Source organism: Eleutherodactylus coqui, chromosome 9 (genome assembly GCF_035609145.1).
Source record: "Eleutherodactylus coqui strain aEleCoq1 chromosome 9, aEleCoq1.hap1, whole genome shotgun sequence".
NCBI lineage: Eukaryota > Metazoa > Chordata > Amphibia > Anura > Eleutherodactylidae > Eleutherodactylus > Eleutherodactylus coqui.
In genome coordinates, this window is record NC_089845.1 from 35,718,094 (window position 1) to 35,744,946 (window position 26,853).

A 26,853-nucleotide genomic window follows, 5' to 3' on the forward strand; every position below is an offset into this window, starting at 1 on the left:
GCTGATGCAGTCATCTCTTCTCTCTTCTGCAGCCAGGGACCCGCGGCTCTCACTTATAATAACATGGTAAAATAGTATGTAAGGCTGACAAGATATATGTCCGCCCAGTTCAGCCATGGATCCAGAGGAAAGCAAAAAGCTCCATGAGGTAGAAGCCAGTTTTTGTCATATTAAGATAAAAAAAATTCCTTCCCGACTTCAATCTGACAATTGGAATAATCCCCGGATCACCGACCCTTCTGAAGTAATCAGTGACTATAGCATGTAATGCTGTCGTACTCAGGAAAGATGTCTGGGACTACTTTATACTCAGTGAGTTCACCGTCACCACGTCCTCAGGCAGAATGTTCCATAGATTCACTGCTCTTACAGTAAAGAACCCCCCTTTTTTGTCAGTGTGGAAACCTTCTTTCCTCTAGACGTAGAGGGTGCCCCCTTGTTGGTCACAGTCCTGGGTATAACTAGCTAATGGGAGAGATCTCTGTACTCCCCCCTGATATATATAGTTATTAGGTTGCCCCCTCAGCTGCGGTCTTTCTAAACGAAATTACCCCGATTTTGATGACCTCTCTGGGTATTGTAGTCCACCCATTCCATTGTATTACTTTAGTTGCACCCCCCCTTCACCTGTACCCACTCAAGCTCTGATATTTCCTGTTTGAGTACCGATGCCCCAAACTGTCCACAATACTCCATGTGTGGTCTGACCAGTGACTGGTAAAGAGGAAGAACAATGTTCTCATCATGCGCCCCCCCCCCCCCCCCCCCCAGACCTCTTTTGATGAACCCCATGGTTGTTTTTGCCTTGGCAGCAGCTGCCTGACACTGGTTGCTCCAGTTAAGCTTTGAGTTAAATAAACCCCCCCAAGTCCTTCTCCGTGTCGTGATCCCCAGTGGTTTCCCATTTCATGTGTAATGGTGACATATATTTCCTCTGCCCATGTGCAGAACCTTACATGTATCCACAATATTCCCTGTGTGGTCTGACCAGTGACTTGTAAAGAGGTGATCAGTTCTTTGCAGTCTCAGGAAATAAGGCAGAAGTCTTAAGGTTTTTCTGTTTATTGGGAAATTTGAAGTACGGTTGGGAAAATTTGGTGCACAGCATCGACGATCTCCGGAGCAACAACCTCTCTTGGTCGTCCAGGACGTTCCTCATCATTGGTGCTGAAGTGGCAACCCAGTTAACTGTAGTATATGAGGGCGTTGATCCCCCGATGTCTGCGACATATCACCATGAATCTCCTTCGCGGACTTTCCTTGCAGAAATATCGCTTTGCTGCGAATATCGCCTTAGACTCCGCCATGTCTTCCTGCGGGCCGAGATCATTAGGCTACAAACACAAACATTTGAAAATTTATATTAGACACATAAGGCTTTCATGTGATGTAACACATGAAGAACACCAAGCCAAAAGACTTATCAGCAGCCCCTCGTACTGCGGCCAATACCAGAAGTCTGGGGTGTAGCTGGAAGACTCCGCTAATTACTACTTACTTTTGATGTTTCCTCGCTTGTAGAATCCTCCCCATCAGAAATCACAAGGACCTTGTTGAAAGCTCCAAGTCTTATTAACGGGGTGAAACCATTGATATCAGTAGATGGGAGAAGATGATCTAATCCAGCGGATCTTATATGATAATAGGCGCTGATGGACCTGAGCGCAGCGCCTGTAGATGTCAGTGCTGGATGATGTTTAGGTGTTTGTATCTGAGAAAAAGGGGGAAAATGAACATTTTAGGCAAATAGCATTAATCAAAAGAAAGCAAATTGGTATTCAGGAGGAGGGTGGGGGTCTCATATTTTATTTTTTTTTAAGTCTGCACCCACTTTTTGGTGGGGGTCCAACCACTGATACCCCGCTAACCCAAGAACCGAGTCCAGTTTGCACTTCTTCCAGTCACTGCTTGTATGGGTTATATGTAATACACAATATAGATCAGATCTGGTCCTAGATTGGAACGGATGACTGATATCCTGTTAGAGTCCTTGTGATATTACATGTGGATGAGGCTGTTTACATACCGGACCATTGCATATTATTCTCATTACCAAATTAATGTACATTTTTTTTTTCGATTGCCCAACAAACCTTTTATATCAACTCCTCTTGCTCTACAAGATCTCTGCTTGCTGTCATTGATTGGATGCAGGATCTTCCAGAAGGCCCGGCGCGTCCTCGATGGTATTCTGTGAGGAGCGATAATAAGAATGAATTATAAATCACATGTAACATTCCTATTCTACCTATTTACTACATGGATACATTGCAAGGGATCATTTTAGGATAAACTATGAAGAGAGCCTGCAGTGCCGGTCAGCGCCGGGCCGGGAGACGCAGCCGGTGATGATCCCGGTGACCACGTGTCATTGGAAACCTCTCCTGCAGACCTGCTCTGTGTATGATGTCACTCTGCTCTATGAGCCGCATATATACTTACATTAGGCCGGGCGCTTGCGTTTTCCGGTGCAGCCAGATGGAACTTGCTGGCTTGTGGATGGACTGTCCACACACTGGCTGACCAGTGGACCATCACATAGCCGGCAACAGGTTGTGGTATCAGCTAGGCTAGTGAAGGATCCATATCTACAAAGAAGAACCATGATTAGTAGGCAGGTATTGGTCAAGAAGACCAATTATAGTATAAAACTAAGTTCTTTCTCTACTAACAATATAAAGCTATTTCAAAAAGATTTTTTGATAAGCAAATAGAAGTTGCATTAACCCTTTCCAATCCACTGATGTCTAAAGAGGCTGTACAGCTCCGATGTCGGAAGACGTCCGACAGGGTATCCTTACTGTAGATTACTGGCCGCTCTGTTGTCAGGAGCCTCTCCAGCATGTCGCATACTGCAGTACTGGCTCTAGCCAGCAGATGGCGCCACTGTATAATGGCACAAAGAGAAAGCCCCCTAGGAAACCCTGAATCCAAAATTGGATTGCAAAGGGTTAATGTGTTTTTCCGAATAATCTTTTAGTTCCTACTGATATTTATTATACTGATTTATATAGTGCACACATATACCGTAGCGCTTAAAATTGACTCATCACTTACAATAGGCGCTATCGTCATGGGGCCATCTCAACCTATATTTACTTATTGGTACACAAGGGACAACATACAAACTCTAGGTGGATATTGTTCTTGCTCGGATTTGAACCTATGACCCCTGCTCTGCTATTCAAACATGCGGCCTGATATGGGGGTGGTTACACTTTTTTTTGCACTGAAGCCCCCTCTCTTTACGATTACATAGAAATAAAATATCACGTTACCTTTTTTCACACCATTCGCACTTGTATTGAAACGTGAAATTAATGCGATAACTATGATGTTTTCTGACTGGCGGCAGCTCTGGATGGACTCTGGTGAATTTTTGGCTGTATGACATCCACAGGTCTCCATGGTTGTCATGTTGGACTCCGTTGATCAGCCAGCAGGCTGCATGGCACATCTCGTGTGCTAAGGTATCTCTCACACGGTCTAAAGAGAACAGTATACACAGTAATAAGGATGCAATGTATCACAAGAGTCATTAATGTAAACCCCAAAGCAGCTCCATAACATGTAGAGCGGCTGTGAAACTTACCAGCGGAGTCGCAGATGGTTTCAGAGATCTCTATGGTGGAAGAGACCTCCCAGTCATCAAACTCATTATGACACGTGCCAGATGATGTCATGTTCCTGTTCCAGATGATTAGTGTGGAATCGGGGAGCTGAAGAAGCAGGTGAAAAAACAACCATTAAATCTGTGTTTGCATCACTAGAGATATTTGCGGTCACATCGTCTCAGACAGGTCCAAATATCGCCGTTGGTGATTAAAGTTAATTTTAAAGACCTTTTTCATCCCTAAATCAAGACCATGAAGTTAAAACTTGGCAATCTCGGTAAGGGGCCTAGCTATAGGGATGCAGAGGTAGCAGGCCCAACCGGGCCCGGGTGCCTGAGAGGGCACAATGCCATTCTGCCACAAGACGCCAGAATTATACCTGGCACATGGTAGGTGAGAGGCTCTAATACAGATTTTGCATTAGGGCCCAGGAGCTCCAAGTTCTACGTCCAACTGCACTTAAAGTTTATTTGGAGCCACCGATGCTGCCAGGGATAAATCCATAAATCTCACAAGTTATGACCAGATTTTAAAGTAAGATGAAGATCAAGATGAGTAACCCAGAGATTAACTACTGAATATGGTACCTTGTTCTCAAACACGGTTTGGTTGTATAGTTTGTATAACCGGTTTACTAGCTCCCGTTTGGTGTCCTGAAACCGTGTGACATATGGCGATGTTGCTTCAGTGATGTCCTTGAGAAAGCAGCCCTTGATGTTGCAGGTAGGTCTGCTGGAAAGAATAAGAAATTATAGATCAGTCAGTCCTTGTTCATTTCAAAACCAAATCATAAGGAATGGGTGATTAGATTAAGGGGGGCCTGCCGTAGGGGTAATATCAGCCGCAGGGGGACCTGCCGTAGGGGTAATATCAGCCGCAGGGGGGCCTGCCGTAGGGGTAATATCAGCCGCAGGGGGACCTGCCATAGGGGTAATATCAGCCGCAGGGGGACCTGCCATAGGGGTAAAATTGGCCGCAGGGGGAACATGGAACTTCATATAACTTACCTTTTCTCTGAAGTGGGTTGATCTCCATGTTGAAATGCTTCATTATCTGTATAGAAATATAAAGTAGGGATAACAGGTTATCTGCCAGTATGGTGGACCAGTGTATATGAGGTGTTATAATGGGAAGCTGTAATAAAGACCGCGGGTGGAGGCACTTGTACCCATCAATGTCTGGGGAGGGAAACCTCGCCCAGGTACAATATATAGTTAGTTATATATATATATATATATATATATATATATATATATATATATATATATATATATATATCGGCAGTATTGTCAGGCCTGTGTGTGATTCGGTACTGCTATATCTTGTCTTCACCAGAAAAATGGGTGGAGACCTGCTGAGTGACATTGACACCTTGTTAACTCTCCTGATTGGTGTTCCCTACTTCTACGGGCTGTCAAACCCCTAGCTTCCAGTGGAGGCAAGATACAACAGTACTGTGGAGTTCTTTCCTAACCAGGGATACTTTTTTACATTGCAGTGAATTTTTGCCTGATCAGCACTTTAGAAAAGCATTTTAGCTCTTCTTCACTTGGACACCCTGACGAGAACCTAATATTAGATGTCTTAGTGACTAACTCCATGTTATGTTCCGGGCAAGAGAAATCCTTAATTATGCCTGGATTTAACATAAGAATCGTCATGAGAAGATAACATTTTGAGTTATTGGCTGATACAGTTTTTAAAACCTAAAGTCTAATTGAGCTTTCATTGAAGTCCTCTAAAGATCCAAAAAACCATCTTGGTAACTAACCAGTGCAATCATCGTCTTCGCTGTCAATATAGACCAGTGGAGATTGCTGGTCTTCCACTTCTATATCCGATGTCCTGAGTCCTGTAATAACACATAATCAAGAGGAGTGAGCAATGCACTATGTCCAATACCATTAATCCGGGTGGAGCTATAAAAGTTGGCTAATTCTTCCTTACTTTTTGGACATGGTTCCTCGCTTATAGAATAATCCTCATCATCAGAACTAGCAATGACCTCGTTGGAACTGTGAAAACATGTATAGATTCATGAATCGGTGGATGAAAGCATTGATATCAGATGAGAAGATGAACGAATCCAGCGGCTCTTATGATAATACACCAAGGGCTCGCACACACTTGTGGTTTATGTTTTAACGCGATTGTCCACGGGACTTTCTAATGTTAAAAACGCATCGCGCAAAAATGGCAAAGCGCCAACCTGTGATGTGTTTTTAACATTAGAAAGTCCCATTGACAATGGCGTGTGTGGGAGCCCTAATGGACCTGATCTCGGCACTGAGAAGAGGGCATTTATCTCACCTGCAGGTGTCATTGCTGGATGATCGTACTGGGGAATCTGTATATGATAAAGAGGGGAAAATGAAGGTGTTAGCTAATTAATGGCGGTAATCAAATGAAAGCAAATGGTTTAAAACGCATCTTATCTACTAGGAGGAATTAGATGGGACTTCAGATGTCAGTGATCCGGGGAGCAAAACTACTAAACCAGATTATGCTGGTATTGTCTTACATGAAGATATTGTAAAGGTATAGAACAGAGTAATATAGACCTTATTATATGGGGGGTCAGTACCTTGTTCTCTGGGTGTTGTCCTGCTTGGGAAACCTCCTTCCTGGTCTTTATCTGGAAGTTTCAATTTCTTAGCTGGATGAGACTAGAAGACAAGAAGAAAGATGACGTGTTTAACATTAAACTAGTATTAACCAACTATTGGCATCTAATAGGCAGAAATAACCAAATGTCGTCCTGTTTAGACTTTGTTCTCCCTGTAAGAGGAGCTGTAAGAGTGACTTATGATTGGGGTCGGGTTATACAGGTTGGGTAGGAGGACCTGAAGAAGGATACTTGGCCATGCTCAGAGTAATAGGACTATAGAGAAGTGACGGCTCACCTGGTGGAAATCCTCATCACAGCTGTTATCCGAGTCGGACAATTCTCGAATACGTTTAGAACGCTCTTTTGCCATTGCTGTAGCCACAGTATAGCGCACTTCTCTCTCTAGAACTCCTTCAACAACCCTCAGGGGAATCATTCCGTTACATGGCATTTATAACTACCAGATAGATTATGACATCATAATGGTAACTTCACTAGTTGTGTGACAAGTTCCGTGACATCATCAGTCATGTGACACTGATATTGTAATGTCATTGGTCAAATAGTGGTATATAAAGCCGATCTAGAAGCTTATGCAGGACCAGCCTTAGGTTGAATAGTGGCCTTTGTAGCACCGTCTATTGACTTCCCCCATTATGGTACATCATACGGGGCCCAAATAACAGTTAAATAAAGTGCAGACACTGTAACACTTTCAGATTTTTGATGAACGGAGCATAATCTATAAAGAAAGAACACAACCGTCGTCCTGTAGGTTCATACACCAAGTGTGGCATCATGGCTACGCACCAGGGGTGCCCATTTCCGTAGTGACATGTAATCCACCCTATGTGCCCGCACAAGTCATACAGCCCGAAGTATAAATGGGAAGATTTTATTTGTAGCCATTTAGTGGTAACCGTGTACATTAATGAGTTCTTGTAGTAATATTGTATTCGCCCGTGTGAATGTACCCTCCTTTATCCATGAACTGCCAGTTACCAGTTAGTCACTAGTGAGCTGCACTTGCCGGAGCTTTTGGCTACATTGTGACTGGATCTTTGGCCTCGGTCGGTCATGTTGCCAACGCTGCGTGGGACCCTATGTTAGGTTGTGTGTCTGGGACCTGTGGTTCTACAGGTTTCCATGAACACTGCTTCACAGGTGAGGGTTAAATGAGCTGTCTTGGTGTAGTGTCTCTCCGGCCAATCCCCTCTGGTCTGCTGCACATAAATACCAGCATCTCTTGGTAGAAGATGCTGGTCATCTTATTCTGTTGATGCGTTCTGTGTTAACCCCACTTAGAGCTGGTGTTATGCATGCTAGTCTGTAGTCTCTCTCACCTTCCCTGAGGATGGTCTGGACACCTGTTGTCCCTCCCCTCCTTGCGTTTTGGGGTGCGTGCATCGTGTAGTGTGTGGTACGGTGACCGCACAGGTGCATACACCCGCAGGTTTCTCCTTTTTCCTTCACAGTTGTAGCCTCCCAGATGTCTCTTTTATGTGTGTGTCAGGTGGGTGATGCCTGTCACTTTTCCCTGTTTGTCAGCATGGTGGCTGACTCTCGATCCTCTTGGTGTGAGGACACTTAGACTAGCTATGGTTTACTATCTGTATACATGTCAGTTCTGGGTGGGGTTCCTGTTCTATGTGGTATGCATTGTCATGCGTGTAGTTGTGAACAGCGACGTGTTTCGTATGTCTGTGCAAGTGGCCAGACGTGGTGTATGTGCAGTCCTGTTCTGTGTGGTGTGCATTGCCGGGTGTGTTGGTGTGAAGAACGGCGTGTTCTGTATGTCTGTGCAGGTGGCTAGACATGAGGTGTGAACAGTGTCCTGTACTGTTTTGTACATATCTCCAGTACCTAATCAGGGATAGCTAGATCCCAGATGAAGACAGTGGGGCTGTCCTTATCGGGACAATCACCCTGCTTTTAGGCAGGGGTTCCCAACTTTCCTTGATTAGTAAGGGACAGGCATCCTTCCATCTTTGTCTGGAGAGGTGTAATTGGTCTATGCAACATTATGAGAGTTGTTACGGTTTTATTAGGACACCTTATTGCGTCCGTGCTGAGGCGTGGCGCTTTAGTGCACCACATGGACATAACACCCTTAGTGGAGCTATCACACAATGCAAATATATTAAATATAGTTTTTGAAAACAATCAGGTGTGGATCAGAAATGAGAGAAACTCCCATAAAAGGACGGGGTTCTACACGGCGTGTGCTGCACAGGTACTGCGTGTCTGAGGTGTGGCAGCGATGCAGCCAGATACTTCAGGTACTGCGTGTCTGAGGTGTGGCAGCGATGCAGCCAAGTACTTCAGGTACTGCGTGTCTGAGGTGTGGCAGCGATGCAGCCAGATACTTCAGGTACTGCGTGTCTGAGGTGTGGCAGCGATGCAGCCAGATACTTCAGGTACTGCGTGTCTGAGGTGTGGCAGCGATGCAGCCAGATACTTCAGGTACTGCGTGTCTGAGGTGTGGCAGCGATGCAGCCAAGTACTTCAGGTACTGCGTGTCTGAGGTGTGGCAGCGATGCAGCCAAGTACTTCAGGTACTGCGTGTCTGAGGTGTGGCAGCGATGCAGCCAAGTACTTCAGGTACTGCGTGTCTGAGGTGTGGCAGCGATGCAGCCAAGTACTTCAGGTACTGTGTGTCTGAGGTGTGGCAGCGATGCAGCCAAGTACTTCAGGTACTGCGTGTCTGAGGTGTAGCAGCGATGCAGCCAAGTACTTCAGGTACTGCGTGTCTGAGGTGTGGCAGCGATGCAGCCAAGTACTTCAGGTACTGCGTGTCTGAGGTGTGGCAGCGATGCAGCCAAGTACTTCAGGTACTGCGTGTCTGAGGTGTGGCAGCGATGCAGCCAAGTACTTCAGGTACTGCGTGTCTGAGGTGTGGCAGCGATGCAGCCAAGTACTTCAGGTACTGCGTGTCTGAGGTGTGGCAGCGATGCAGCCAAGTACTTCAGGTACTGAGTGTCTGAGGTGTGGCAGCGATGCAGCCAAGTACTTCAGGTACTGCGTGTCTGAGGTGTGGCAGCGATGCAGCCAGATACTTCAGGTACTGCGTGTCTGAGGTGTGGCAGCGATGCAGCCAGATACTTCAGGTACTGCGTGTCTGAGGTGTGGCAGCGATGCAGCCAAATACTTCAGGTACTGCGTGTCTGAGGTGTGGCAGCGATGCAGCCAAGTACTTCAGGTACTGCGTGTCTGAGGTGTGGCAGCGATGCAGCCAAGTTCTTCAGGTACTGCGTGTCTGAGGTGTGGCAGCGATGCAGCCAAGTACTTCAGGTACTGCGTGTCTGAGGTGTGGCAGCGATGCAGCCAAGTACTTCAGGTACTGCGTGTCTGAGGTGTGGCAGCGATGCAGCCAAGTTCTTCAGGTACTGCGTGTCTGAGGTGTGGCAGCGATGCAGCCAAGTACTTCAGGTACTGCGTGTCTGAGGTGTGGCAGCGATGCAGCCAAGTACTTCTCACTAATTTGCTTACTGCCTGATCATTATCAATGGCCTCATAGTTTGTTCATGTTTAATAGCCATGTTTTAGGCAGTCATTAACCGCTTAAACCATAAGCTATGGGTCCTATCTCTGCCCCGTCATTGGAGCATCTGAGGCATGTCTTATTCCACATGCAGAACCGTGCAAACATCTGCGTCAGAAAAGTGCGGATTTTAGAGGTGGAACTTACAGGGAGTTTTTCCGCCGTGTGACGTACCCTTGGGGTACGGTCAGACCATGAAAGCCGCTTTGCAAAAGCTGCGTGCGCTTTTTAATCACAATTTGCTGTGGTATTGAATTGCCAAGTGCTCGGAATATCATCGCTTCATAAGCGCATGCCCTTCTCCTGCTTTTAGTGGCTCGGGTTAATGCAAACCCCCTTCTTACTTACTGATTTTCCTAATATGTGCCGCTGTCCTGCAAGATCAGATCTGCTGTTGGACTCCAAGGTGAGAAATATGAAGAACAGTCCAATTACTGTGATCACCTCTGGCTGAGGACCCAATGGTCAGAATGAATCAGTGACAGACGTATGCGATGCCGACCCTGCAGCCCTATTTGTGGGGGTTCTCTGTCATTTTGGCGGCTCAAGGGCTCTACAAGTGGGCAACGGGGCCTAGAAGCAAAAACCTTCAATCTGAATGTCTGTTCTGAAAGTCATCGGCTGCTCCTCTCGGTTTGGGGCCCATTGTGCATACGAACATAATATTATGTTCTCCTCTCCCCCCCCCCCCCCCACTCCCCACTGCAACCCCCACTTACCCACGGTGCCCCCCGAATCTTTTCGCCCGAGTATGGAAGTACTCGAAAATCGCGGTACTCGGGCGAAAAAGGGGCGTGGCCGAGTACGCTCGCTCATCTCTAGTTTTTAACATTGGAAAGTCCTATTGACACTTGCATTAAAAAAAACAAAACACCGCGATATCGCGATCGCAAGTGTGAAGGCCCTCTTATCACTCCTCTTACCATATTTGCTCTCTGACTGCTGCATGTGGTTTTCTTTTTTCTCCCTGAAAGTGTGAGAAGGTAAGCACTTTCTCATCTAATCACACCTCTATGTTGTTTAACCTGCGTATGCTACAGTCACTGCTGTCCACGGCATCCAAGTGGTTTTACAGATGAAACGGAAAGATTCCCCTCCCCCTTACACAATACTTTAAATATTGAAAAAATAAAACTTAGGCAATAAAATCGCTCTTTGAGATGCCCGAATATGAACCCCATTCTTTTGAATGAGGTCATACACATGAGTGATTTTTATCTTTTTTTCCCTCTGCATCGCACAGCATTGTTAATCCCCATTAAGAGGTCCCTACTGTTTGCTTATATGCAGATCATCTAGGCGATCAGGCAGTACCCCCACCACCTCTTTATAATGTGTTTCTCTGAAATGCCTTAGCGTTTAAGAGCATAGCTGACTGTAATAAGGGAGCCTGGCGATGTGTGGACAGCGTGGAGCGGCTGACTGCTGCCCTACTAGATTGGCCACAAATATGGAACATGTTCTCGCTTCCACCAGATAAGTCCTCTGCATCGGCTTTCATCATCTTCTGAATCTGTTTATTTCTTCCTGATTAGACGTCCCTGCCGCCCCTGAAATATGTAAATAAGGACAGATAATCTCAGCGGGAGAGCGGAATATACTCTATTACCCGGGAGCCGGCGGCGGGCTCTTGCCTGCATTCTGCACTTGGCATATTGAGTTGTAAAGAGCCTTCAGGGACGTCTGAAATCCCCAGACCCCCCTGTAGTACACCCCTCCTCCTTCCGAGGGCGCTGGGGGAAAAGCTTTCTACTAACTAATTGCCGTTTTCCTCTGCTGTGAATGAAATGATAAATATTTGATGTCCCGTGGATCCGCTGTTCAGATTTCGGTCCCCCTCGGCAGATTAGTCTTCTGCGTGAAGACTGGTAACCCACGGCACAAAGGCATCGGTGTGCGATCCTCGGATGAGAGGATGTTGGCTTTGTCTTTTACTGATGGACGTCATGCAGTCTTTAGGCCGGGTTTACAGGGCGGATTGTGGGTTTTGGTCACATAAATGGGCATATGTACGTATGTTATAAGGGGAAGAATCGTCGGACATATGTGTTATATGGCATACTAGGTGATATACCCCTGCGGTGTTATATGGCATACTAGGTGATATACCCCTGCGGTGTTATATGGCATACTAGGTGATGTACCCCTGCGGTGTTATATGGCATACTAGGTGATATACCCCTGCGGTGTTATATGGTATACTAGGTGATGTACCCCTGCGGTGTTATATGGTATACTAGGTGATATACCCCTGCGGTGTTATATGGTATACTAGGTGATATACCCCTGCGGTGTTATATGGTATACTAGGTGATATACCCCTGCGGTGTTATATGGTATACTAGGTGATATACCCCTGCGGTGTTATATGGTATACTAGGTGATGTACCCCTGCGGTGTTATATGGTATACTAGGTGATATACCCCTGCGGTGTTATATGGTATACTAGGTGATATACCCCTGCGGTGTTATATGGTATACTAGGTGATGTACCCCTGCGGTGTTATGTGGTATACTAGGTGATGTACCCCTGCGGTGTTATGTGGTATACTAGGTGATGTACCCCTGCGGTGTTATGTGGTATACTAGGTGACGTACCCCTGTGGTGTTATGTGGCATACTAGGTGACGTACCCCTGCGGTGTTGTGGCATACTGGGTGACGTACCCGTGCGGTGTTATGTGGCATACTGGGTGACGTACCCCTGCGGTGTTGTGTGGCATACTGGGTGACGTACCCCGGCGGTGTTGTGTGGCATACTGGGTGACGTACCCCGGCGGTGTTGTGTGGCATACTGGGTGACGTACCCCGGCGGTGTTGTGTGGCATACTGGGTGACGTACCCCGGCGGTGTTGTGTGGCATACTGGGTGACGTACCCCGGCGGTGTTGTGTGGCATACTGGGTGACGTACCCCGGCGGTGTTGTGTGGTATATCACTAATAACGACTGAACAATCGGTATTTACACCAAACAGTAAATGGTGAATGAGCCAATAATGATTTTGATTTCTGCAGGAAAGGAATGAAAAAAGTTCCATTCTAGTCCTAGTTTTATGGTCCTGTGTCATCGGATCACCTCCATGCGTTGTGATCTACCGGCCAGCGGGTCCTTGTATGGTGGTCGGGGGTCTGCGGTGGGAGACGGCTCTGCCACACATGATGGAAATTGGTTTGTTTTGTTGTAAGAAACTTTTATTACAAACTAACATAAATTCCCTGGATAAATGCTTTTTCGCCTTTTTTACGCCTATGTCAAAGCTGTTGGTGGAAGAATCCCATTCAGTGTTTGCAGCGTCGCACGTTGTAGAAGTCAGACTCTTCTGTGACGTTTATTACCTCCTCCTGTAAATAGGGTGCGTCCACGAGTCCATATGTGTACTCAGCCTGTGAACACGCAGCCGCTATACACGGATACCTCGCGTGTTTCTGCCTATCCGTAGTTGTTTTCACATGCATAACTAAGCGGCGTTGTGTAAAAACATATGGAATACCATTTGATTTTAAGCCTAAATGAATGTATTTCTAGGTTTTCTGTATATTTACGTGCGCCCATTTGTTTCCATGAGTAGTTATGGTGCCTGATACACCCCACGATATCACATGCTGTGTTTTTAAAATCCTCATTCTCTATTCACTGTGTATTTCGCCTTATATGAATGACCGCAGACCCTGACACCGCTCTGTTATAATCCGCAGGGGTATTCTGCACAAGCTGTCGCCGAGGATTAGCGCTTTTTTTCCTTTTCTAATCCGCCGCAGATTTCCCCTGCGCCCCCAAATCCGTACGGTTTAGACTGTGACGCGGATTGCTATTCCAATGAATGGCCCACGTCTAGATGTGGATTTGGCGCGGCTCGCACCCATACGTATTTTACTGTCCCCTCTAACGCTGGTTCCTCTCTTCCAGGGTCTCTGATCGAGCAGCTATCCGCAGAGAAGTACGAGTGCATGGTGTGCTGCGACATCATACGCGTCATGGCGCCGGTGTGGAGCTGTCAGAGCTGCTACCATGTTTTCCACCTGAACTGCATCAAAAAATGGGCCCGTTCTCCGGCGTCACAAGCGGAAGGTCAGTATTCTATTTGTGTCTGTGCAGATATTTGGGTAGATCCCTCTGTAAGGGCCTATTCACACGGGCGTAAGCGTATTTCAGTTGCGTAAATACGCTGCATGTTTACACGACCAGAAATCGTTTTATGCCTGTGTGTTTCCCTGCCGCAGTGCGGTTGTGCGCAGAAAGGCGTTGTGTATGTGCAAAGAAGTACGCAGAAGGGCCCATGTATATGCTGCATACATATGCAGGTTTCCTGTGTATTTGCTGCGGCCCATTCACTTCAACAGCCTATTGCAGTGTATAATGCACGCCATAATGGGACACGTCGCGTATTTCTTCACGCAATTAAACACAGCGTTGGGAAAAAAATATTACACTCGTGAACGAACCCAATGAAATCAATGGGTTCTATTCTCTGTGCAGCGCTCGTAATTGCGTACATAATATGTGGTGCAAATACGCCCATGTGAATGACCCTGAAGGCCTCCTACTCCATACGTTTTGTGAACATGTCACGTACATCCTTTTGGTATATTTTGGGCAGGTAAGAATCAGCATACTTGGTCCATAGGAAAATCTTCTTATACAGATACCATTAGAACTGAACGTCTAGCGTACTGATCTGTAACCAGTATACCCCAATCAGTCGTCCTAGGGAGGGCTGGGGCACAGAGAGGGTGGAATACCCCCCCCCCCCCCGTTGCGGACGCGCTCTCCTCTATGGTTGCGCCGGCTGCAGTGGAAACGTGTGCAGCCAAGCCACTCCAAAACCTGCGGCTAAGTGCTGCGGGTTTTGAAGCGGCACTTTCCGAGCAGAAATCTCGCGGTTTTTCGCTTCTCCTAAACCGTGAGATCTCCGCTGGGATTCCGGCATGTGAGAACCCAGCCTTAGACTAGCGATGTGTAGAGGGGTCCCTTCTCTTTTTCCTGATTCCTTCTAGATGATTAATAGAGATGAGCGAGCGTACTCAGTTCGGGTGTTTTCGCACTCGAGCACCGCTTTTTCCGAGTAACTGACTACTCAGACAAAAAGATGCGGGGGGGCGGCGGGGGGTAGCAGTGGGGAACGGGGGAGCTCTCTCTCCCCCCTCCCCTCTGCAACCACCCGCTCACCCCCGGCGCCCCCCGAATCTTTTCGTCCGAGTAGTCAGTTACTCGGAAAAAAGCGGTGCTCTAGTGCAAAAAACGCCCTAAACAAGTAGATTCGCTCATCTCTAATGATTAATACTGTTTGAAGTGATGGTACTGTATCTTTAAATAAATAGGGTGCGGGGATGAGGCAGCACAGTTCTTGCTGTGGGATGAGATCTCCCCGCGGGGTTTAGTAGTTTTTGGTGGGCCAGTAGAAGGTGGCTGCTGGATAGCGCGAGATCTCTTATGATCTTGCGCTGTCCCCAGGACATAAGTTTACGCCCTGTTGCGGGAAGTACCCCGCTGCCAGGACGTAAACTTACGCCCTTGAGCGTCAAAGGGTTAATGACCCACATAAAAAATAGTCCATTATTTAACCTTCACAGTGAATGCCGTGAAAACAATATATATTAAAAATTGGACAGAATAGCTAATTTTTCCAATCTCCCTTCAGAAGAAATGAAAAGCGTTCAAAAAGTCCTATGAATCACTAAATTGTGCCATTGAAAAATACATCTTGTTCCACACAAAAAAAATCTCACAGCACCATTGTCCAGAAAAAAGGAGGCATTGAATGCAGCAATAGGGGAAAAAACATGTTTAACAAGATGTGATTTAACCCCTTAACGACCAGCCCATAGTCTTTTTACGTCCTGCCCAAGTGGGCTTTATTCTCTGAGGACGTAAAAACATGTGTCCTGCAGAGAATAAAGCTCCTCGGGCTCTGGACGTGACAGCTCCATGCTGTCGGTGCCCGCAGGTAGCTGTACACCCGGGCTGCAGGGATTCCCCCCCCCCCCCCCCCCCCCGGCTATGCGATAGGCGCTATCCAATCGATAGTGCCGATTGCATAAAAGTTAAAAAAAAGGTTGAAAAAAAGTTAGATTCAGCTGCCCTGATGGACCATCCGCTGCACTGCTCCCCGCTCTCCTGATGCTCCGGGACCCAAAGCCGGCCGCCTGCGCATGTGCGCTACTCCGTCAGCCGCATGCGCAGAAGGCCCGGAGCCGCGGGAGATTTAAAATCTCCTGGCTCCCGGCTCCTGTAGGTCCCCGATACCGCGATCACCGTTATCCAATGGATAACGGCGATCGCGGAAAAGTGAAAAAAAAAGTTTTAAAAAAGCAAATTTTCACCTCCCCTCATGGATCGGATCCATGAGGGGAGGTGAAAATACTCACCTCGGTCCTCCCCGCTGTCCTGGGACCTGAAGTCCCCTTCTGCGCATGCGCGCCGGATGATTGATGTCGGGTGCGTGCACAGAGGGGCTCGAGCCCGGGGAAATTCAAAATCCCTCTGTGTAGCCAGGAGCAGAGGGATGTCACCCAGCATGGGATCACTGTTATCCAATGGATAACAGTGATCATGTAAAGTAAAAAAAAAGTGTAAAAAAGTTTAAAAAAAAGTTAAAGCTTTACGTTTCATCTCCCCTCACGGATCATATTCGTGAGAGAGGATGAAAGTACTTGCATAAGGCCCCCGGATTTATCCGCGGACCTTACCCCAGCTTCTGCGCACACGCCTGTTGCCAAAGTGGCGGACGCATGCGCAAAAGTTGTGGATTGCCAGGATAATTTAAATTCTCCCTGCTCCTGGCTACAAAACGTAGCCAAGAGCCTGGAGATTTCACGGGGGGCCGCGGTGAGCGGTTCCTGATCATGTGTTTGCCGTTATCCAATAATGGCGATCACGTAAAAGTAAAAAAAAAAAAAATTGAAGGTTCATCTCCCCTCACCGATGCGATCGTTGAGAGGAGATGAAGCTTTTTACTAGAGGCCTCCGTATTTGAACCCCGACGCAATCCTCCTTCATGAACCTTCCGAATTCTGCACATGCGACTGCCGGCAAAAAGCCGGACACATGCGCAGGAGTCGGGGAGCCCAGGAAATCTAAAATCTCCTTGCGTCGCCGAGAGCCTGGAGCAGTGACGGGTGGCCTCGTTGAGCAGTCCCTGGTCACGTCATAAAAAGGTAGTGATCTACCTTAGGCCGGTCTCACATGACCGGATAGGAAATACGGATTCCGCATGCGTCTGATCCGCGGTATTTCGCAGATCAATCGCATTGGATTACACAATTCCGCTCACATTAGCGGGTCGGAATTGCATAATCCACTCGCAGAAAAGAGAACGCAGCAGGTTCTATTTTACTGCGGATATCCGCAACATAGAGCCCATTGTGCTCCATGGTCGTGGATATACCCGCTGCCCATACGCAACTACGTTGTATACGGGCTGCGGGTACCCGCGTCATCGCTAAGCGACTGTGCGGGAAATACAAACAGAAAAAAATGTACTGCGCATGACCGCCTGTGTGAGTAGGCAGTTATGCGCAGTACATTACGCGGCCGTACGCAGGGTCACAGCCGGGCTCACAGATGGGATCCGCTGCGGGCCTCCGTGAGCCCGGCGTTATTCAGACCGCTACCTGTAATACGTAATTTACCAGAAGCCCCGGGAACGCTCGCCTTCATGCAGTTCCAAGAGCAGCTTGTTGAGAGCCTTCTGTGCGAAACTGCCGCACCTCCGCAAGCTTATTTAGTTTTCAAAATGGGGTCATTTGTGGGGGTTCTCCTCCGTTTTGGCCGCTCAATGGCTCTACAAGTGGGCAATGGGGCCTGGAATTTATTCAGTTGTACCCTGAAATCCAACGGGTGTTCCCTCCATTATAGGCCTAGCCATGTGTCCTGTAAGTATATTAGGGCCACAATGGGTATGTTTCTGAACACGGGACAAACAGGAGTATCCATTTTGGGGTGAAAGTCTTCATTTATTCATGTGCTGTACAAAAAAACTGCTTTTAAATTGACGCAATAGCTCAAAAAATGAAAATTGTAATTTTTTCTTACTGCTTTGCTTAGATCTATTTAAAAATTGTAGGGTTAAAATACGCAGTACACCCCTCGATAAATTCGTAAAGGGGTCTAGTTTTCAAAATGGTGTCATTTGTGGGGGTTCTCTGTCGTTTTGGCTGCTCAAGAACTCTACAAGTGGGCAATGGGGCCTAAAAGGACTTCAAGCAAAATCTATGTTCTGAAAGCCACCAATGATTACTCCTTTCATTTTGGGCCCCGTTGTGCATCCAAACATAAGATTAGGGCCACAATGGGTATGTTTCTGAAAACCGTACAAACAGGGGTATCCATTTTGGGGTGCAAGTCTTCATTCATATATGTGCTGTACAAAAAAGCGTTTTTTAAAATGACAGAATTGCCAAAAAAACGAAAATCCTAATTTTTTCCTTTTGCTTTGCTTGAATTTATTCAAAAACTGTGGGGTCAAAATATGCAGTACACCCCTAGTTACATTCGTTAATGAGTCTAGTTTTCAAAATGGGGTCCTTTGTGGGGGTTCTCCATGGTTTTGGCTTCTCAAGAACTCTACCAGTGGGCAATGGGGCCTAAAAGGACATCAAGCAAAATCTATGTTCTGAAAGCCACTGGCTACTCCTTTCATTTTGGGCCCCGTTGTGCTTCCAAACAGAAGATTAGGGCCACAATGGGTATGTCTCTGAACACGGGACAAACGGGTATCCATTTTTGGGTGTAAGTCTTCATTCATATGTGCGCTGTACAAAAAAAGCAGTTTTTAAAATGACAATTGCCAAAAAAAACGAAAATCACAATTTTTTCCTTTTGCTTGGCTTGAATTCATTCAAAAACTGTGGCGTCAAAATATGCAGTACACCCCTAGATAAATTCCTTAAGGGGTCTAGTTTTCAAAATGGGGTCATTTGTGGGCGTTTTCTATGGTTTTGGGTGCTCAAGGACTCTACATGTGTGCTATGGGGCCTAAAAGGACTTCAAGCAAAATTTCTGTTTTGAAAGATACTGACTACTCCTTTGATTTTGTGTCCCGTTGTGGACTCAGATATAACATTAGGGCCACAATGGGTATATTCCTGAACACGGGAGAAACAGGGGTATCCATTTTGGGGTGTAAATCCTCATTTTCATGTAAACTATAGGAAAAAAATATGTCTTTAAAATGACAGATTTGCGAAAATATGAAATTTTACTTTTTCTCCTCTAAATTGAATTAATTCCTCAGTGAATACACAAAGGGGTGTAGTTTTTAAAATGGGGTCATTTGTGGGGGTATCTATCATTCTGACACTCATGAGCCTTTCCAATCTTGGCTTGGTGCAGGAAAACAAAGTGTTCCTCAAAATGCTGATAAGTAATGTTGAATTTGTACGTCTCCTAAATGGTTAAAAAACGAAAGTTTTTCCAATGTGCGCCCAAAATAAAGTAAACGGGTGGACATATATATCTTAGCAAATATTTCTATATTATGTTTGCACATATTTAAGATATTGCAGTTGGAAATGCGAAAAAATGACGATTTGTTCAAAATTTTCCCAATTTTGGCGCTTTTAATAAATAAACACAAATTCTATCGGTCTTTTTTTTCCGCCTAAATGAAGTACAACATGTGGCGAAAAAACAATGTCAGAATCACTGGGATATGCAAAACCTTTACAGAGTTATTCTATGTTAAAGTGACACGTGTCAGATTTGCAAAATTTGGCTTGGTCATTAAGGCGCAAAAAGGCTTGGTCACTAAGGGGTTAAGTAGCAAAGCACTTTAAAAATAAATATATGTATGTATTTGGTATTGATATAATCAGACTGAACCACAGAATTAATTTAACATATAAAATCCAGCCCCTAGAAGAGGTTGTCGTTCTCCGCAAAACTTTCCTCACTCCTCTTCTAGGTGTCTCTTTAAAGAGTGACGATACTCCTCCGACTCGCATCATGGGCCACTAGCCAAGTCAGAAACCTGCAGCCCCCCAAAACAGCTGTCTGGTTGGAGTCTGGCTTGGTTTTCAATTCCCAATCATTGTTATAAAGCCCCGTATAAAGAATCTGACACTGATTGGTATGAATGCTGCCAGCCAATAGGTGGCGCTGCAGAGGTGGTATTCCATCTTGCGTTTCTGAGCCGACCATTAGAACCAGAGGATTTGTGAGGGCACAGAAGGTGACCGGGCTCAGGACGCCCGACAGACCACCAGTAGAGAGGAGCGTCTGATTGTCCAACAAGCACCAGCAGCTCCAACCGTTTTGTTGTCCGCCATCCAGAGACAGGTGGTGCCATCATTACACCCCCATGTCTTTTGGAAACCTCTGTGAAGTCAGCACCCCATCTTTCAAAAAAGTTAATTTTTTTATAAGTTCTGGATGCACCCCAAAGAGTTCTAGAGTTCCCAATTAATTTTAGAAATAGTTCTAGCAAATTAGGCAAAAAAATCAACAAATGTATCTCTGTGGTGCTAACTTCCAAAAATGATATTACTAAATCAGCGAGAACTTTGTAAATATTGGTTCTAGAGCTTCGAGCATTAAGAGTTTTCTTCAGGACTCTTGAGGTGCTACCCAGAACTCTTATAAAATTGCGGGATATATGGCCTCTGACAAACCCCACCGTCCGTCGCCTCCGTCTGCAGTGATGATGTGAACAATGACACTGGATGCTACGGAGCGGAACGGGTTGTTTTCAGCGCTTAATCCAGTTTTAGTTTTGGCATTGATGATGTCTTTTGTTTGTGTCTGGGGACCTCTGAGTGAGCGCCGCTGTGAAGCGGAACACTGCCCCCTGCTGAGGTGATGGTCTGGGGGTCATCACATACGACAGTCGGTCACCCCTAAGTCTGGGTTCACACAGGACGGATTTGCTGTGGTTTATGCTTCTGCGGCAAAACTGCTTCAAAGGTTAATTTTGGCTTGCGGATTTTCTTGCGGCAAAATCTGCAAGCGTTGTTTTCCGGAGCGCTTTTTTACTTTTTGCCGCATATTTGGTGCGGATTTGGCTGCGTCCATAGAGGTATATGGATAAAAAAGCGCTGCGGAAAAGACAGAAGAATGGACATGCTGCATCTTTGAAAACCGCGCCGCAGTTGTATTTCTGCACTGCGGCTGTGCGGAAAAAATCCGCCCTGTGAGAACAGCTTTTTTGCAAAACTCATTTGTGCTGCATTGCACTGCAAACGCAGCAGTTTTGCCGCCGTGCGGATATGCAACGGCAATCCGCGGCAAAACCGCGGAATATCAGCCCTGTGTGAACCCTATGTTCAGGACATCCTGCAGCCACATGTGTTCCTCTCAATTTGGCTTCTATCAGATTAATGTTCGGCCACACACACAAGGGGGTCACAGGAAGCCCTACAACATTGTCACACTTACTTGGCCAATAGAGCATATATGGGATCAGCTGGGACGCCAACTTCTACAGCTTACAGACTTTTTGCACGAACCAGAGGTTCAGTTACAGCATATGTGGATAGATATTGATGCAGAATACCGTACAGGGTCTCTATGCCTCCATGCCTGCCTCTTTCACATTTTGTAGCCAAGCTAGAGGTGGTGCAACAAGGTACTAGAGCCTCTATGCCCACCTGTATCACATTTTGTATTCAAGTTAAAGGTGGTACAACAGGGTACTAGAGCTTCCATGCCTGCCTGTATCACATCTTGTATCCAAGCTAGAGACGATACTACAGGGTACTAGAGCCTCCATGCCCACTTGCATCACATCTTGTATACAAGCTATAGACAGTACAACAGGGTACTAGAGCCTCCATGCCCACTTGCATCACAACTTGTATACAAGCTAGAGACTGTACAACAGGGTACTAGAGCCTCAATGCCCGCCCGTATCACATCTTGTATCCAAGCTAGAGGCGGTACAACAGGGTACTAGTGATACGGTGTGGGCATTGAGGCAGATAATGTACTACCCTGCCGGTGTGCGAACATTTTCCTTCCTGTTTTTATTACTCTGATATAGTGTTGTTATGGCAACTTGGCTCACAATTGCCACGCCGAGCCATTGTCAGCAATGGAGAAAAAGACAGAAATAGGTTTTGATATGGAGATGAGTGATTAGAAGCGGGCGTAATGCATTATGAAAAGTTCCCCCAACAAACTCATTACCTCAGCTGACTCTCCGCACCCCTCCTTTAATGCTGCATTGCAGAAACCACTTTCTCTTCATAAAACACAGTTTTATGTTAAAACAGCTGTAATTGTCCATTGTTCTCCTTAAGGAGAACCTGCCTAAAACACCACCAGCTAACGGTGCTGCTGGGTGAGGTCACAGTATTGTGTATACTGCCCTGCCCGCTGTTTCCGGTGCCGTGCCTGCAGCTGAAGTTGGCACTGAAACCCCCCCCCCCGAGTCTTGTATGCACATAGACATGTATACAAGCGCACGCATCGGGGACTCGGAAAAGAGTTGGTTTTTCGTGTGGACCTCAGCTGCTGGTACCGCAGGAAACCGAGAGGGGCCAAGTATAAAAAATTTTTATATACATACATTTGCACATACACATCACCCGACTCCCTGTAACCTCGTACTTTAGGCAGGTTCTCTTTAAAAGGATTGTTTAAGTTGTAACCTCTCGGGACAACTCCTTCCCCAATAATAACAAATGCAGTATATGGTGTCCCGTGCCAGTGCTCGGACTTCAGTATGTGGCTATGATGATTGAGAAGGAAGAGGACAGTATATGTGGTTAGAGGGGGGAGAGGATGTATATGGGGCTGTGATTTTGGGGGGGGGGGGGGGGGGGGAGAGGATGTATTTGATGCTGTAATGGGGGGGGAGGATGTATTTGGGGCTGTGATTTTGGGGGGGGGGGGGTTCGAGAGGATGTATATGGGGCTGTGATTGGGGAGGGGGGGAGAGGATGTATTTGGGGCTGTAATGGGGGGGGGAGAGGATGTATTTGGGGCTGTAATGGGGGGGGGAGAGGATGTATTTGGGGGGGGGGAGAGGATGTATTTGGGGCTGTAATGGGGGGGGGGAGAGGATGTATTTGGGGCTGTAATGGGGGGGGGGGAGAGGATGTATTTGGGGCTGTAATGGGGGGGGGGGGAGAGGATGTATTAGGGGCTGTAATGGGGGGAGGATGTATTTGGGGCTGTAATGGGGGGGGGGGGGGGAGAGGATGTATTTGGGGCTGTAATGGGGGGGGGGGGAGAGGATGTTATTTGGGGGCTGTAATGGGGGGGGGGAGAGGATGTATTTGGGGCTGTAATGGGGGGGGGAGAGGATGTATTTGGGGCTGTAATGGGGGGGGGGGGAGGATGTATTTGGGGCTGTAATGGGGGGGGGGAGGATGTATTTGGGGCTGTAATGGGGGGGGGTGGAGGATGTATTTGGGGCTGTAATGGGGGGGGGGGAGGATGTATTTGGGGCTGTAATGGGGGGGGGTGAGGATGTATTTGGGGCTGTAATGGGGGGGGGGAGAGGATGTATTTGGGGGCTGTAATGGGGGGGGGGAGAGGATGTATTTGGGGCTGTAATGGGGGGTGGGGAGGATGTATTTGCGGGCTGTAATGGGGGGGGGAGGATGTATTTGCGGGCTGTAATGGGGGGGGGAGGAATGTATTTGGGGCTGTAATGGGGGGGGGGGAGGATGTATTTGGGGCTGTAATGGGGGGGGGGAGGATGTATTTGGGGCTGTAATGGGGGGGGGGGAGAGGATGTATTTGGGGCTGTGATTTGGGGGGGGAAGGGTGTAATATGGGGCTGTGATTTTGGGGGGGGGGGGGAGAGGGTGTATATGGGGCTGTGATTGGGGGGGGGATGTATATGGGGCTGTGATTGGGGGGGAAGAGGATGTATTATGGGGCTGTGATTGGGGGGAAGAGGATGTATATGGGGCTGTGATTGGGGGGAGAGGATGTATATGGGGCTGTGATTGGGGGGAGAGGATGTATCTGGGGCTGTGATTGGGGGAGAGAGGATGTATATGGGGGCTTGGATTGGGGGGGGAGAGGATGTGTATGAAGCTGGGATTGAGGGGGGGAGAGGATGTATATGGGGCAGGGATTGAGAGGGGGAGAGAGGATGTATATGGGGCTGGGATTGGTGGGGGAGGGGAGAGGATGTATATGGGGCTGGGATTGGGGGGGGAGAGGATGTATATGGGGCTGGGATTGGGGGGTGAGAGGATGTATATGGGGCTGGGATTGGGGGGGGAGAGGATGTATATGGGGCTGGGATTGGGGGGGGAGAGGATGTATATGGGGCTGGGATTGGGGGGGGAGAGGATGTATATGGGGCTGGGATTGGGGGGGAGAGGATGTGTATAGGGCTGGGATTGGGGGGGGATGTGTATAGGGCTGGGATTGGGGGAGGGATGTGTATAGGGCTGGGATTGGGGGGGGATGTATACGGGGCTGGGATTGGGGAGAGGATGTATACGGGGCTGGGATTGGGGGAGGATGTATACGGGGCTGGGATTGGGGGAGGATGTATACGGGGCTGGGATTGGGGGAGGATGTATACGGGGCTGGGATTGGGGGAGGATGTATACGGGGCTGGGATTGGGGGGGGGGGATGTATACGGGGCTGGAATTGGGGGGGGGAGGATGTATACGGGGCTGGGATTGGCGGGGGGGGGAGGATGTATATGGGGCTGGGATTGGCGGGGGGGGGGGGGAGAGGATGTATATGGGGCTGGGATTGGCGGGGGGGGGGGGAGAGGATGTATATGGGGCTGGGATTGGCGGGGGGGGGGGGGGGGAGAGGATGTATATGGGGCTGGGATTGGCGGGGGGGGGGGGGAGAGGATGTATATGGGGCTGGGATTGGCGGGGTGGGGGGGGAGAGGATGTATATGGGGCTGGGATTGGCGGGGGGGGGGGGGAGAGGATGTATATGGGGCTGGGATTGGCGGGGGGGGGGGGGGAGAGGATGTATATGGGGCTGGGATTGGCGGGGGGGGGGGAGAGGATGTATATGGGGCTGGGATTGGCGGGGGGGGGGGAGAGGATGTATATGGGGCTGGGATTGGCGGGGAGGGGAGAGGATGTATATGGGGCTGGGATAACTGCAGGATGAGGAACCCAACCCCTCTAAAGTTTTCCTTCATTCTTTTACATATGGGAATCACGTGCAGCCGTTCCTCCGTTTGTACTGATGATCAGAATAAAGCAAATATGATGGCAGCATAAACGCTGTTGATCTCCAAAGAGATTTTTCTTTTATTTCTTCCACAAAAAGTTACACAACATTTCGACTTGCGTCTTTGTCAAGTACTTGACAAAGATGCAAGTCGAAACGTTGTGTAACTTTTTGTGGAAGAAATAAAAGAAAAATCTCTTTGGAGATCAACAGCGTTTATGCTGCCATCATATTTGCTTTATTCTGGATTTCTTGGATCTGGTCGGATCAGGATCTTTCAGGTGGCTATGCATGTTTAAAGTCCATCCCTGACTTGGGTACAAGAAGTGTGCTGCTGGTATATTCCTTCTATCCTGTACTAATGATCAGATCCGTCCCGGTCAGTTCTGATAAGAATTTCTTTAGGAATTGCTTTGTATGTAATCCCCTTATGTAAATACTGTCTTGCTATTTGGGCAAATAAAATGCAGAGATTGGAAACCTTTAATGTTAGTCCAGACCCCCAATATGTCCCACAAATAGTTAGACCTGAATGGTTTGGCAGGGTAACAGTACGTTTCCCTGCGGTTCCCTTATCCTCTGAGCTCAGAGATCACATTGTCCTCGCTGGACGGCCGGTTTTAGGCGTTATTTTGGTCTGTGGCAGGTTGGCGCAGCGCGGCCGGGCGTCCCTTTTATTGATGCCAATCTAGTTTGTGAAGGGTGTTGAGGCTGTAATACGTGTAATTGAGAAGCGGTGGTAGAGGATTTGGGTGCCGACTATCCTCCCTGCACTACACTCCCATCCCTTATTGGTAGCTCTGTCTCCTTGTAACACCTGCTGTTGACTTAGGCGTTTCACCGCAGGAGCCGCGGCTGAGTTATTAATGAGCCCGGCGTGTGATGAGCGAGCGGATGAAGGCTGCACGCTTCCACATGACTTCTTGTGGCTTGCTGTGTAATGTCGTTAGTACATTAATTAGCGGACAGGAGGCGTTTGTGTTCTTCATGCTGTTCATCTCTTTATCAGTAAGACGCTGAGCCGGTGACGCGGTTGGTTGGCATCGTCTGTCTGAAGATCTGGAAAAAGGGAAAGACTTCACAACAATTTTTCAGAAATCATTTCTTGCGTAGTCCAATATTTAACAAGATGACTTGGTTAATGTTGGATCAATGCCATGTATATGTAGAAGTACAGATAGCAAAGTGGTCCGAGGACCCACGACTGCACACCTTGTACCACATAATGGAGAATATACAGTCGTCCTGTGTAAAAAGACCCTCCGTCTAAAAACTGCAGGATGTTGGGATTTTTTTTAAAGTGTACAGTAATGTGCAAAAGTTTTAGGCAGGTGTGAAGAAAATGCTGAAAACTTAAGGCCCATTTAGACACAATGATTATCGCTCAAAAATCGCTCAAAGACGTCTTTTGAGCGATAATCGTTGTGTGTAACTGGACTGACATCGTGCAGTTTTCGTTAGGCCGTCGCTCATCGTTATCTTTTAGCGTGCTGAAAGACAGCAATGAGCCTTATCAGGGATTCACAGTGGGATACAGCGGATACTATTGTTTCATCTGTATCCTGCTCCCTGATGACAGGCGGGGTATGAAGAACACAGCGGTCCAGCTCTGTTCTCCATAGCCCGCTCGAAAAGCTCGGCTGTATAACATTTTTTAAACCCCTGCTTTTCCCGCGTCATCAGTGACCATCGAGTCGCTGGTCACTGAATTCTAGCTTGCTAGAATTGAGCGATCAGCTGTTATCAGCCGGCTGCGCTAATAAGATTCTCTGTGCCTGTGTCCTGCTGTGAATTCAGAGCGGGGCACGGGCTGTAAGCCGAGAAAAGAATTACATCTATTTGCTTATGCAGAACAGCTGTATTGTTCTATTAGTGGCCGCGGTGGTGTCCTGCTCTGTCTGCATAGCTCTATAGTAGCTAATTAGCTACTATAAAGTATGCAAAGATGATCGCTCATAACTGTCACTGATATGGTCGTTTAAGTGATTT

The 26,853-nt window shown here is 47.4% G+C and overlaps 1 protein-coding gene across 1 annotated transcript in view; it reads left to right on the forward strand.

Annotated features, from left to right (window-relative positions):
- The window catches only part of NFX1 (nuclear transcription factor, X-box binding 1), a 94,340-nt gene that overhangs the window by 13,002 nt on the left and 54,485 nt on the right, over nucleotides 1-26,853 (forward strand). Inside the window, exon 3 of the mRNA XM_066579225.1 lies at nucleotides 13,671-13,832. Coding sequence (XP_066435322.1) covers nucleotides 13,671-13,832 — 162 coding nt within the window. The remainder of the gene's footprint in view (nucleotides 1-13,670; nucleotides 13,833-26,853) is intronic.